Source organism: Staurois parvus, unplaced genomic scaffold (assembly GCF_062004578.1).
Source record: "Staurois parvus isolate SC_StPar_1 unplaced genomic scaffold, SC_StPar_1.0 ptg000048l, whole genome shotgun sequence".
Taxonomy (NCBI): Eukaryota; Metazoa; Chordata; class Amphibia; order Anura; family Ranidae; genus Staurois; species Staurois parvus.
The window spans coordinates 22,369,043-22,382,285 of NW_028317844.1; the positions used below are offsets into that span (position 1 = coordinate 22,369,043).

Sequence of the window (13,243 nt, forward strand, 5' to 3'; positions counted from 1 at the left end):
TAAAGCATGTAATTTGTTTAATCTGCTGCAAATTGCAAATAGATTACTCTGGCAGTGACTAAATAGTAGTAATTAGTTGGAAATGTCATTGCCACTATTAAGGGGTGTATAAAACAACTTATAAATTTAAGAACTTTGCCTTGTGATATATGAAGTCTCTATACCAAGACAACTATATGTGCCCATTTAATTAGTTGGAGAATTTAAACAATGTGTCTTTACACTGGCAGCAAACAGAATTGTTGCATATCCAGTGTTGAATTGCTGTATTATTCTTATGAATAGCGGAAGGATTGTTTTTATGACTTGTGTTGGTTGCTTCTGGAACAAGGAAACCGTGTTAAACTTCACATGTTATGAAAGTAAATGGCTTTCCATCAAAATACGCTATAGTAATTTCTATTCATGGAGACAGGAGTATGAGAGCCTTCAACCATGTCAACATTTGATAAATCCTTTTCTTTGCAGCAGGGAAACCATTTAGCTTTCAGATTCTTAATAAATAAATGGCATACCATGCTGAAGAAACACTTGATGGTTTTGCTCAAGTAAGCCCATATTATGATGAGAGAAGTCACAGGGAATACTATCTCTCAGATAACTTTCAGTTAAATCTGGACCCTAAAAGCCCACTTCAGAGCTGCTTTCTGGGTAGTGCATTTTATAGTATTGTGTTATTACAAGGTTCTTTTCAGTTCTAAGAAGCCATTATAGTACTAGACCTTTGTATTGTTATGGACTAGAATTTTAAATGTGGTGCAATATAGTGAATATACTGCATGAGTCTTTTTTTAGTGTTTAAGTATTTCATATAGTATGTGCAATGTATAGTATTTTTAGTGTTTCTTTTTTTGCATGTAGAAGTGAAAATATAGGAACGTGAGCATTAACACCTTCCCGCCAACATCACACAGATATGCAGCCTCACAGAACTGGGCTTTTTTCCGTGGGGCCGCATATTTGCATACCTGTGTTTGTGCTGGGAGCGCGCCGCACAGCGCACTCCCAGCACAAACACCGGGGGGTGTCATTGAGAGCCCCGGATCCCGTTCTAACAATCGGGACCCTGGACTCCTGATTCTGGGTCACATGATCTCTGTGATAGCCTCTGATTGTCTATCACAGTGATCAATCACTGCTCAGCCTGCCCTCCTTGGTTTTTTTTTTCTCTATGAATGGAGGAGAGAGATACATTGTATCTCTCTTTCTTTGCATAGAGAAAAAAAACTAAAAAAAAACTAAATACATATTGAAAAATAACAGAAAATAAAGAAAAAATACCTAGATCAAGGTTTGATCTAGTTCAGGGCCAGGGTTAGTGTTTGGATCAAAGGTCAAGATTTTTTTTTTTTAAATTGGTGTCAGTGTGTTTTAGGTAACAAAAAACAAAATGCGCACTATTGTTTCTGGGTTATATATGGCATCGCTGCAATCATCAAGAGCTGGAAAATGTATTTTGGGTTGTTCTTTGGTGGTAGGTTATGGTAATAACAAGAAACACACAGCTAAATTAAAAAATCCATTACCATTTACCACCAAATGAAAGCCCAATTTGTCCTGAAAAAACAAGGTATAATCCACCTGGATGTACAAAGTAGTTGTGATGATATGTACGGTTTTACTAACACGTCAAAGTTGCAAAATTGTGCTTAGACGTTAGGATTTGTTTTATCCTTAGGCGTGAAGGGGTTAAAAATGCAGACAAAGCAACAGGTTCACTTTAAAATCCTCCTCCCCTGCAGCCTGTACTTAGCTGTGCTTTACTCCCCTTCTACTCCATTCAGCTACCGTACGCAGGAGAAAACATCCTGCATAATCTACTCTAGTGCTGCTTTGGGGGAACTACAGACTTCCCTCCTGATTCCTCACTCTCAGAATAATTTCTTTGCACCTGGACAATATGGTAGGAGAGTAAAGAAGAGTAATTTTAACAAGTATTCGCATGTGTATGACAAAGACTGAAAGAGTAAGAAAATGTGCAATGCTCTTCCACAAGAAACCGCTAAATTTTTTCCATATAGGCAATGCAAATAAAGAAGAAAAGAAAGAATGTATTCTCAAAACATACAAAATAGAGTTAGTGACAAGCGCGAAAATATCACACGGCAGTACGTTGATCAGGGAGAACTCATTTCCTATTAAAGGGGTTTTGACAAGAAAGTGGTTTACCCTTCCGCTCATATACTGGTGGGGGTTGCTTTATTGCTATTTAAATTCAGCTCCAAGTCCTTCAACAACCACAGAATTTATTGACTCAGCAAGGCTATGGCCTTGAAAACATATTGAATCCAAAGTTTTTTAGAGCCCAAAGCCAAGTTGAAACACTAGCAGTCATCAGTAGTTCAGACATACAGTAGGGAGTTGGAACACACTGGTATCAACAAGAACCATAATTCAATGAAGCTTATTTTAGCCTAGTATAATAGATACCACTGTACATTTAACATGTTTTAGTTGTGATCCTTAAAAAGCTACACAGTTCAGTTCTGTGTTGTAATTCATACAGGCTACAGGAACACTGGCAATACAAAGAAAACAAATGGTAGCAGAGTGTAGAGATGTTAGTTATATGCATTCCTCTAAAAGATAGACAGTGACAGAAAAAAGCATGACATAGCAAGTTGCAGCCGCTCGCTAACCTTCTAAAATGCTAACACAGCTGTAATGTGTAATTACAGAAATCAGTGTGAGAATTGTTGCACTGTATAATTATCTTTTACTGAAACTTTATTGCTGAATAAATTATTAATCCAAATCAGTGTTGTATAGAATTTCCAGGAACAAAGAAAAAATAGTCTGTAATTAAATTGCATCGGTTTTATTTTTGAGCTAGTGTTTTACTCGACTGTAATTGATAATGAATTGGTAAAAGTGTGTAGGAGTTTCAGGTGGGTGGCATCTGCAGGTTCTTGCCATCGGATTCAAGTAAAACAGTCTGTTTTATTTTGATATATGGATTGTGTCCATCACAGTTCAACTCAAATGAAACTTCTTATGAAAGATCATCAATTATAGAGCTTCATCTAAACAATGCTGGTCACCTGGGTGTCATGCTGATCCTCTGACTTAAAATGGAATTTCACTCTCTCAATCAACATTGACTGTTTTTATTCCTTAGCATTCATAAATAGGAATGTATATCATATTTACTTGTTTTAAACTTTTTTTGTTACATCTCTTCAGTTACTTCTTGGTTTCCAGGTCTAGACAAATCATGTAATACATCCCATCAGTCTTCTGGAGCATCTAAGCATGCCTAAACTAAGGGCAGATAGATTCCAAGAAGTGCTACATGAATCATAGGCCCTTATTCAAGATGACCGCGGCCCGAAATGCTAGGGGGTGTTTTTCTCAGCAAAATAAAGCACCTAGACATGGATGGATGGGGGAGTTTGCTTTGAATATTAAAAAATGAATTAAGTAGCATGTTTAGTTTGTGGTGTTCAGATACAGTGTAGTTCCTCTTTAGGAACTCCATTTTATACACCCTGTTCCAAATTATTATGCAAATTCTATTTAAGTGTCACAAAGATTAAATATTTTGTTTTTCAGTTTAACTCATGGATGGCATTGTGTCTCAGGGCTCTTTTGATCACTGAAAACAATCTCGGACACCTGTGATAATTAGATTGGCCGGTGAGCCCAATTTAAGGAAAAACTACTAAAGGAGGGTGTTCCACATTATTAAGCAGAGCACCATTTTAAAGCAATATGGGGAAGAAAAAGGATCTCTCTGCTGCCGAAAAGAGTGAAATAGTTCAATGCCTTGGACGAGATATGAAAACATTAGATATTTCACGAAAACTTAAGCGTGATCATCGCACTATTAAGAGATTTGTGGCTGATTCAGAGCACAAACGGGTTCATGAAGATAAAGGCACATTGAGGAAGATTTCTGCCAGACCCATGCATTGGATCAAGAGAGCAGCTGCTAAAATACCATTACATAGCAGCAAACAGATATTTGAAGCTGCTGCTGCCTCTGGAGTCCCACGGACATCAAGGTGTAGAGTCCTCCAGAGTCTTGCAACTGTGCATAAACCTTCTATTCGGCCACCACTAACCAATGCTCACAAGCAGAAACGGTTGCATTGGGCAGAAAAATACATGAAGACTAATTTTCAAACAGTTCTGTTCACTGATGATTGCCGTGCAACCCTGGATGGTCCAGATGGATGGAGTAGTGGATGGTTGGTGGACAGTCACCCTGTTCCAACAAGGCTGCGACGTCAGCAAGGCGGTGGTGGAATCATGTTTTGGGCCGGAATCATAGGAACAGAGCTGGTAGGCAACTTTAGGGTCCCCGAAGGTGTAAAGATGACCTCTGCAAAGTATGTGGAGTTTATGACTGACCACTTTCTTCCCTGGTACAGAAGGAAGAACTATGCTTTCCGTAATAAAATCATCTTCATGCATGACAATGCACCATCTCATGCTGCAAAGAATACCTTTGCATCAATGGCTGCTATGGGGATAAAAGGAGAGAAAGTCATGGTGTGGCCTCCATCCTCCCCTGACCTCAATCCTATTGAGAACCTTTGGAGCATCCTCAAGCAAAAGATCTATGAGGGGGGGAGGAAGTTTACATCTAAACAGCAGCTCTGGGAGGCTATTCTGACATCTTACAAACAAATTCAAGCAGAAACTGTCCAAAAACTCACAAGTTCAATGGATGCAAGACTTGTGAAGCTGCTATCAAATAAGGGGTCCTATGTTACAATGTAACGTGACCTGTTCAAATGTTTAAAAAGTTAAAATGTTGTTAAAAGTTTGATTGAAATAGCTTTTGATTTTCAGTAAATATGCTGCAAACGCAACAAATGACAATTTTCAGTTCTTTACAACCTATAAAGTGTTTTGAAACTTACTGTGCGTAATAATTTGGAACAGTGCGTTGTAAATGTTTTTTAAGTTTAAAAAAAAAAATTTTATCATTAGGAGGTTTGTTCAATAAAATTTGAATTGTACTCCTAATAGTTGAAACATGAGAATTATGCTGACTGTTATTTACATCAATTATTTAGGTAAATGAGAAAAATATCATTTGCATAATAATTTGGAACAGGATGTAGTCTTCCCTTCACTTTTCTCTTACAGCAGCTGTGTAGAGTCTAAATATGACTGTGCAGTTCAATAGGCACCAGAGTTAGACACAATACACTCTGTAATGTAACATACCTTCCACCTCCCATTCTCTGGAGGACAATTGTGCCGAGGAGTTTGGCCTTTACTCAGCATTGCCAGCACAAAGAACTGCAGTGTTAGGGCTGGCAGCAACGTTTTTACTGAAAAAAATATTTTAAGAATATATTTTGAAGCATTTTTTGACAAAAATATGTCAAAATAATGCAGGCCATATTGGCCATATAGAAAAATCGGCCGATATTCTCGCCGTTAGTGGGGCCAGCACATCGGCCGTTTTTCGCAGATATTCTCATTTAGTTTTATCGGTCATGCTGGAAAATCCGCGAAAAATGGCCGTTTTTCATGGACATTGGTGGCAGCATCGACAACGGGGCCGACCGAGTTTTTGTTTATCGGATGAAAATTCGGCCAATAAACGGCCCGTCTATGGCCTGCCTAACACAATGTGACAATACAAGATTACATAACCTGTCACCTACTTTGAAGTGTTTTTCAATTGTTTCCCAGTTTCGAGTAGCCGCACTGGAAATTTGAACCAGAGCAATGCTGTACAAAATACAATTGCGCAAGAGATATATATATATATATATATATATATATATATATATATATATATATATATATATATATATACAGTATAATCTCTTATTTTATAAAAAGATAATGGCAGGCTTTCAAAATTGAATACAAGTAGTGGTCCTAGTATGCAAGACACCTTTTATTACATTATAAAGCAATGGATCTAGTATGCAGAATGGATTTTGTTATTTAAAAAAGAATGTGGACAGCAACTTTGGTGCACATTGATAATGCAGTCTTTACTATTCAGATGCTCCCCTGAATAGACCGCTTTATTCAGAAGAGTTCCCATCTTAAAGTATGCTTAAACCCAAGAACCAATATGTCATGTATTGTAGCATATCAGTCCTCAGATGTGGTGTATTTTTTTGTAGGTCAAGTATTTTTTTTTTTTTTTACTGCAGAATTCTGAGTGTCACATCATCCATAGAATATTGCTTAAGCCTGTGTAATATATGATTCTAATCCTTACTATTCAAAGGAATCATTTTCGTAGAGGTCCAATGTAGTAAGTATGAGAATCAATTGGTGTAGCAACCTCATAGAATACCATACAATAAAAATCCAATTGGATGTCTTTCATATGGTGTGCAGATAATCCTGCCTAATATCCCATCCACGCAAGAGTTCATATTCAAGCTGCAAACATATTTGACTGAATTACACACTGTATACAGTCACCTCATATAGAGTCTCAAGCAGTGTTCCATTCTACTGTGCTGTAATAAATATCAGTTGGTTTTAATTACTGCCAGTTTGCTTATCTACAGACTGGCAGTTATTCTCTTGGAATCCGTCACAGCCATAGCAACAGATTCTAAAAGTGATAAGAACTACCTGAATCTGGTTCACCTATCAAAAAGCTTTGCATAACTGTAAGGGTCCTTTCACATGGACGTTCTGTTTTTTTTCTTCAGTTCAGTCATGTTTTTTCAAAGAAAAAACGGATAAGTTTATATCCGTTTTTTCATCCAACTTTTCATCTGTTTTTCATCCGTTTACATCTGTTTTACATTGGTTTACATCCATGTTTCATCCGTTTATGTCCGTTTTCATCCGTTTACATCTGTTTTTGGTCCATTTACATCCATTGACATCCATTTTTCGTCAGTTCCATTTTTTTGGTGGAAGAAAAAAAGAATGTCTTCCGTTAAAAAAAACGGATGTTAATGGATGTAAAAAGAGGTTCATCCTTTTACATGCGCAAGTCCATAGAAATACATGGGGGTCCGTTTTTTCAATCCATAAACGGACATACGGAATGCTCGTGTGAAAGAGGCCTAATGCTTTTCTGAATTTTTTTTAGCGCAACTGCAGTGTTTTTCTGAATTGGATGCAGGCCGTTTAAAGAGGCCATAAAAGAAGTTGTAACTGCTGAATTGAATTACTCCCACTGAGGAGCTTCTCAGCATGGCTGCTTGTGACTTTTTATATGGTTGAGTGATATATATTTACCATACTAATTTTATATTTAACCACTTAACCTACTGGAACAGTTCTGACATTTCTGACATACATGTAAAAGCAGCATTTTTTGATAGAAAAATACTTAGAACCTCAAAACATATATTTTCTGAAAGCAAAGGCCCTGGAGAATAAAGTGGTTTATCAAATGCAAATTTTCTGAAAAAAATACGCTTTAATCCATTTTAGTGTAGGCAAACACAATATAATAACCATTTTTGGAAATGTAGAAGGCAGTGTTTCTCAACGTTTTTTCAGTCAAGGCACCCTTTAAAATTCTGCACAATCTTGAGGCACCCATTACAAAACGGTTTTATGGAACACAGCAACATCTGCACATGTGAGGCATCTAACGTTAGAGGTTAGCTATTATTGTAAAGCAAATATACCTTTACACACTGGTACTGACTAGTATTCCATGGTTTCTCTTCTCCATCAGTTTCTCTCTCTCACTCAGCTAATGTGACTCCATTTACATGTGCATGTGGGACCTATATGCACATTTGCACTTGCCCATGAGCATGGGGGGACAGGGCACTTACAATTTTTTTTTATTTAACATTTTTATTTTTGGAATTAATATTATTGCTATCACAAGGGCTGAACAACATCCCTTGTTATAATTGGGCAGTGACAGGTACTCCTTACTGAGATATCTGGGGTCTGTTAGACCCCATCTGGTGCTAGTGTGGCTGGTAACAGCTTGTAAACAACAAATCAAAACTGCATGTGACAAAATTTTCATTGCTTCCATCTTCATTCATCACAGAGGAGGGGAACCCTTCCCCTCCTCTGTATTTACGTAGCCCAACAGAGAGCAGTAGTCTTGGGCTCCCGGATTGCACTGGAGAGTCCAAGAACAGTAGCCGGAGGGGGGCCCGTCTTCTGCACCTCATAAATGTGACTGGCCAACTGTAGAGCTGCTTAAATCATTTTTACAGGGAAGCCCATCGCCAGCTGCAAAGTTTGATACCAGGGTCATTGCAGCTGCAGACATGATCCTGGTATAACCACTTCCACTGAAAGATGTATGGGTATGTCCTAAGTGGTGGAAGTGGTTCTTAAGTTTGTATATAATTTATATCCTAAAGTTTCTCTCAGATCATAGTTATTTTATATGAGTAATCCATAAAGCTGTATAATATTTTAATAACTTTAAGCAAATAACGACAGTATATACACCTTCTTTGGATTATGCTCTACAGATAGTATTTACAAAGGCATTTGTCTCCAACATTTTTTGTTGAAATAAGCACTAATAGACCTGTACCCCATAAATGGGTTGAGTTGTATACACATCCCTTGATAAGTAAGAAATAGCACTCCAGAAAACAAAAATCCATCAATCCTTTAACTTTTCCTTTAGGACAGGTAAGCTGGTGGTGTCTGCTGGTACCCACAAACAAAATGATTGCTGCTTAATCTACAATCACTTTGACTCCATGGTTCACAAATCTGAAGGATTTTATTTTAGTTAAAATACTATAAATCTGCACTTCAGACGTCCAATCTAGTTGCAAAAATATGTGTGTGTGTGTGTGTGTGTGTGTGTGTGTATATATATATATATGAAATATATTTTTACCAAATTAATAAAATGTACGTGTGTGTGTGTATGTGTGTATATATATATATATATATATATATATATATTTATATATATATATATATATATACACACACACGTACATTTTATTAATTTAGTAAAAATATATTTCATTTGAGACATACAATAATAGTAGGTGCCTGCCAATGCCTTCTGTTCTCTGAACTGCTTTTAAAGAGAATAAATTAGAAGGTATAACAAAATTCATAGTTGTTTTGCAGTAACTTTGTTTTAATAGGCACATAGTAAAGTATGTATATAAGTTCAAGAAGTCATAGTATTGAAGTTTACAATTCCATTGCCCTAGTCTGGGCTCTTCCATTCAGATTAATTTAGCCATTCTTCTTCAGTACAGGTGCAGAGTAGAGCCTGTTATTAACATGAATGGCTGTATGCCACTGTACTTATGTATACAACTATGCTATCACAAAAACGAGTACAGCTTACGTGCACGTGCAAAACATGCATACACCTGTATGGGGACAGATAAGAAACTTTAAGGATTTAGAGAAGATCTGTAAAGAAGAGTGCAATTCCAAAAATGTCCGGGCAACAAGTGAATACAAAAATCTTCTTTATTTCATAAAGGAGTAAAATATTCCATGGCAAACTTGCGCTAACACGTTTTAGTCTGAAAACCAGCCCTTATTCAGCTATAAGGTCTGTTTAGACTGAACGCGTTAGCATAAGTTTGCCATGGAATATTTTTACTCCTTCATGCAATAAAGAAGATTTTTGTATTCATCTGTTGCTGACATTTTTGTAATTGGATTTGCACTTTTAAGCAGATGGAGACTGCTAACCGGGCACGGCTCTTTGGTCTTGCCCATGGTAGTAGTTAGCGCCTGACTGACTGTGGGGTGGACAGGAGTCTTTAAAGAGCTCAGACAGGTGCTACTAAGTTAGATTAATGAGTGGAGTAGAGGTGAACTTTTTAAAGGCACAGTAACAGGTCTTTGAGAGCCAGAATTCTAGCTGTTTCTCAGGTGTTGAAATACTTATGTTCAGCAGTGCAAGACAAATACATTCTTTAAAAATCATACAATGTGATTTCCTGAATTTTTTTTTTAATTCTGTCTCTCAGAGTGGGAATGCACCTACAATGTGAATTTCAGACCCCTCCATGTTTTCTAAGTGGGAGAACTTGCAAAATCGCAGGGTGTTCAAATACTTCTTTTCCTCACTGTGTGTGTGTATGTATATATATATATATATATATATGTATATATATGGATTGTGTACAATTTACCACAAACTTTGTTGAGAGAGGCCTCGTTTCACACGGACGTGTCTGTCTGTGCCCTGATCCATGCATTGGACCCACATAGATGTGCACTCGGGCACGATTCAGCAAGCTGTCTGTCATTGATTTCAATAGGCTGCCTGCATATTCGTGCAATCCCAGGCATCTGAAGATGGCTGTTTGCACGGGTGTACAAATCGTTACGGCATAAAAGCTGTCGCTTTTGAAATTCAGTTCAGCACTGCAGAGATCTGTGAATGAATAAACTATAGTCACCATGTCAGATGGACTGATTGACTTGTTCTCATTAAAACTCGAGTGCAGTAGTCACCACATTTGTAGCCAATTGACACTTCCTGCAGCCTTCCAATTGAAAGTTCCCCCCTCAGTACAGACAGGAAGCTGGAGGAAGACCAATCTTTAAGCAGCAGAAAATGTTACCCCTTCTCTATAGAAATTTGTATTGTCCTTTCTCTGTAAAAAATAAATATATATATAAATATATATATATATAGTTAGTCAAAAGAAAAGATTTGAGTTTAGGTTGACAAGGAAAATCATATGGCCGAGCTTTGCCAATGCAAACATGCCTGTTTGCCTATCTAGAATATAGAATTAATAGTGTACAAACTTTTTACCCTAGCTCATGTAAGATTATCTAGTACTCCAAAATTAAATAGCTAATTCCCTGTCCCATATTATCTTGGTGAGGGCCCAGCATTGCTTTTAAATGCCATCAAGAAAATTCACTGCTCAACACCATCATGCTGGACATAGTACCATGTCACACTTAAAGTGAAGTATGCTTGACACTGAAATATACTGCATATTAGATAGTACAACATGTACCCTGCAATTGGTTGTTCCACTAACACATTTTCCATCCTGAACTGTAAGATCTCACAACTTCATTGTACTGTATCTGAAAAACAAAGCCCTTCCATTCACCAATTTCAAATATTATGTTCATTCATATAATTGTCATATCTGCGCATATATTAACCCAATTGTTTCAAGATAAATCTTATTTTTTTTATTCTTCAGGGTCTGAACGGAATGTCTGCAGATGACAAGACTGAAACCCCCATGTACGTGTATGAGTCAACTGTGCATTGTACAAACATTCTTCAGTGCCTCAATGACCAGTGGAAGCAGGATATTCTATGTGATGTCACTCTAGTTGTGGAAGGAAAGGAATTCCGAGCCCACCGGGCCGTGCTGGCTGCTTGCAGCGAGTACTTTTTGCAAGTTCTAGTTGGGCCAACTGAACATGGATTGGTAGTCAGCTTGCCAGAAGAGGTATGGTCTCTGCATTTTCAGTACTCTGTTTTTGGCTTCTCTTGGCATTATATAGAGTTAAAGATAAAACTATAATATGTATCTGTATTGGTGTTATAAAAAAGTCATCCCACCCAAAAGCTGTACTTTAGTTATACGCTGAGCCAGCCCCTGGCCAAATATATGCCTTGGATACTCTGACACCTCCTGTTGCATTATCTATAATATAAAATAAACTAAAAATTCACAGGGAGAGTGAGAATCATTCATCATGACTACCTCAAGTGTGCTAGTCCAGGAACTCAGGTGCAGATGTCTCACCAATAGCATTCACAAGAGAGATAAGAAGCCAAATTTTGTTTTTGATGAAGGAAAGACAGGTTAGAACATCTGTTTTTATTGCCATTTGTGTCCTTTTGGGGAGACATCTCCTCACTTTCAGTCAGTACAAGAAGTGATGGGAAATATATCCAGCAGTAGCATAAGGAAGGGTTGGAACTTCTGGTAATGTGTTTATTGCTTTCTGTGCCTTCCTATACTGGTGGCAACCATACCCCATTTCTATTGCAAGGGGACAGTAAATGTTGCAAGATCATTTCAATGAAGTCTTAGAAATAAAAACCTGGCAGTAATATCAACTCTACCCCACTCTATTTAAAACAAAACTTTGCAGGTAGGCTTTAAATAATATTACATCTACGGTGCAATCCTTCACTACAGCCTGTGCAAAAAAAGCCTAATGGCAGCTTGTACCTTATTTAAAGATGTGTGTTCCTTCTTAGAATTATCTGTGATCTTGACTAGTATTAGGTGGCAAAAGTGAGTGTTGCTTAAACAGAATCAGCTATTTTTTTTCATACACTATTACGAGGGCTAGATTTTTACTTTGTAGGTGTGATTTTAGAATACCCTAGGTTGTTTAAAATCTTATGATGTTCTCTGATTTGATTACTAGAAGTACATGCAAAAATGGCATACTCTAGGTTGGCCACTTGGTACACCTATTTTATATAGATGTAGTAAAGCATATGTGACATCCTTTTTTCACACAAGGACTCACCTTATTGTTTTGATAACGTTTCCTTATTATCTTTATTAACATTATAGCCCTTCAGCTTTTTTGTTCTTAAAGTGTCATAGAAAGTTATAAATGGCTGTCAGACAAGGGTACTCTAGGTCATGCCAATGTTCTGGGCATTAAGCCATTATTCAATTAACATTACTTCATCATTGCTACTTATAGCTCTTGAGTGAATGGTTAAGTCATTTCAATGGAACCTTACTCTAGAAAGTGCTAATGCTTGTGAAGACTGGTTTCTCACTTTGTTCAGTTATACATCATGCACATATGTCTACAAAGGGACATGGAATTATGCATTGGTTACATGATGGGAGTGATCTAATGAAAATTGCTAGCACTATGTTTCTTCTGTACTTGTGAAGCAACTTTTTATTATTCCAAATCTTGCCACATTTCATATATATAGACAATACATCAGAACAAGAAAGTCCTGTTTACAATAGTTGCTTTTCACCACTCCGTAATGTAGCTTTAAGGTTTTACCTTTAGCATATCCTTCTGCCCCATTTATTGGTATCATTTAGGTTTCTTTCTACGTACTGCAGGTGGAATATGGTTGTTTAAATGAACATGAAAGGGAAGCAATACCTTTAAATATTTTGAAGCCAATATCCGTTTGCATTCCACATCCTCTATATACTATTACTGATCTCAGATCCAGACACACTTGTCTCAGTCCACTTACTCCCCTCCGACTACTTCGCCTATCACACTGACAGGTGCATGACTAAGCAGATTTGTACTGTGGTGGATGGAGCCTGATGGGGAACAAAGAGACAGTCCAAGTCCCAGCTTCATAGGTATTAACTGCCCAATGTAGAGAGGGTATAGTGAAAAGGAGATATTC

The 13,243-nt window shown here is 37.3% G+C and overlaps 1 protein-coding gene across 1 annotated transcript in view; it reads left to right on the forward strand.

The window, feature by feature from the left end:
• Positions 1-13,243, forward strand: part of BACH2 (BACH transcriptional regulator 2) — a 381,627-nt gene that overhangs the window by 255,832 nt on the left and 112,552 nt on the right. Inside the window, exon 4 of the mRNA XM_089665387.1 lies at positions 11,082-11,336. Within this exon, the coding sequence (XP_089521513.1) occupies positions 11,082-11,336 (255 nt within the window). The remainder of the gene's footprint in view (positions 1-11,081; positions 11,337-13,243) is intronic.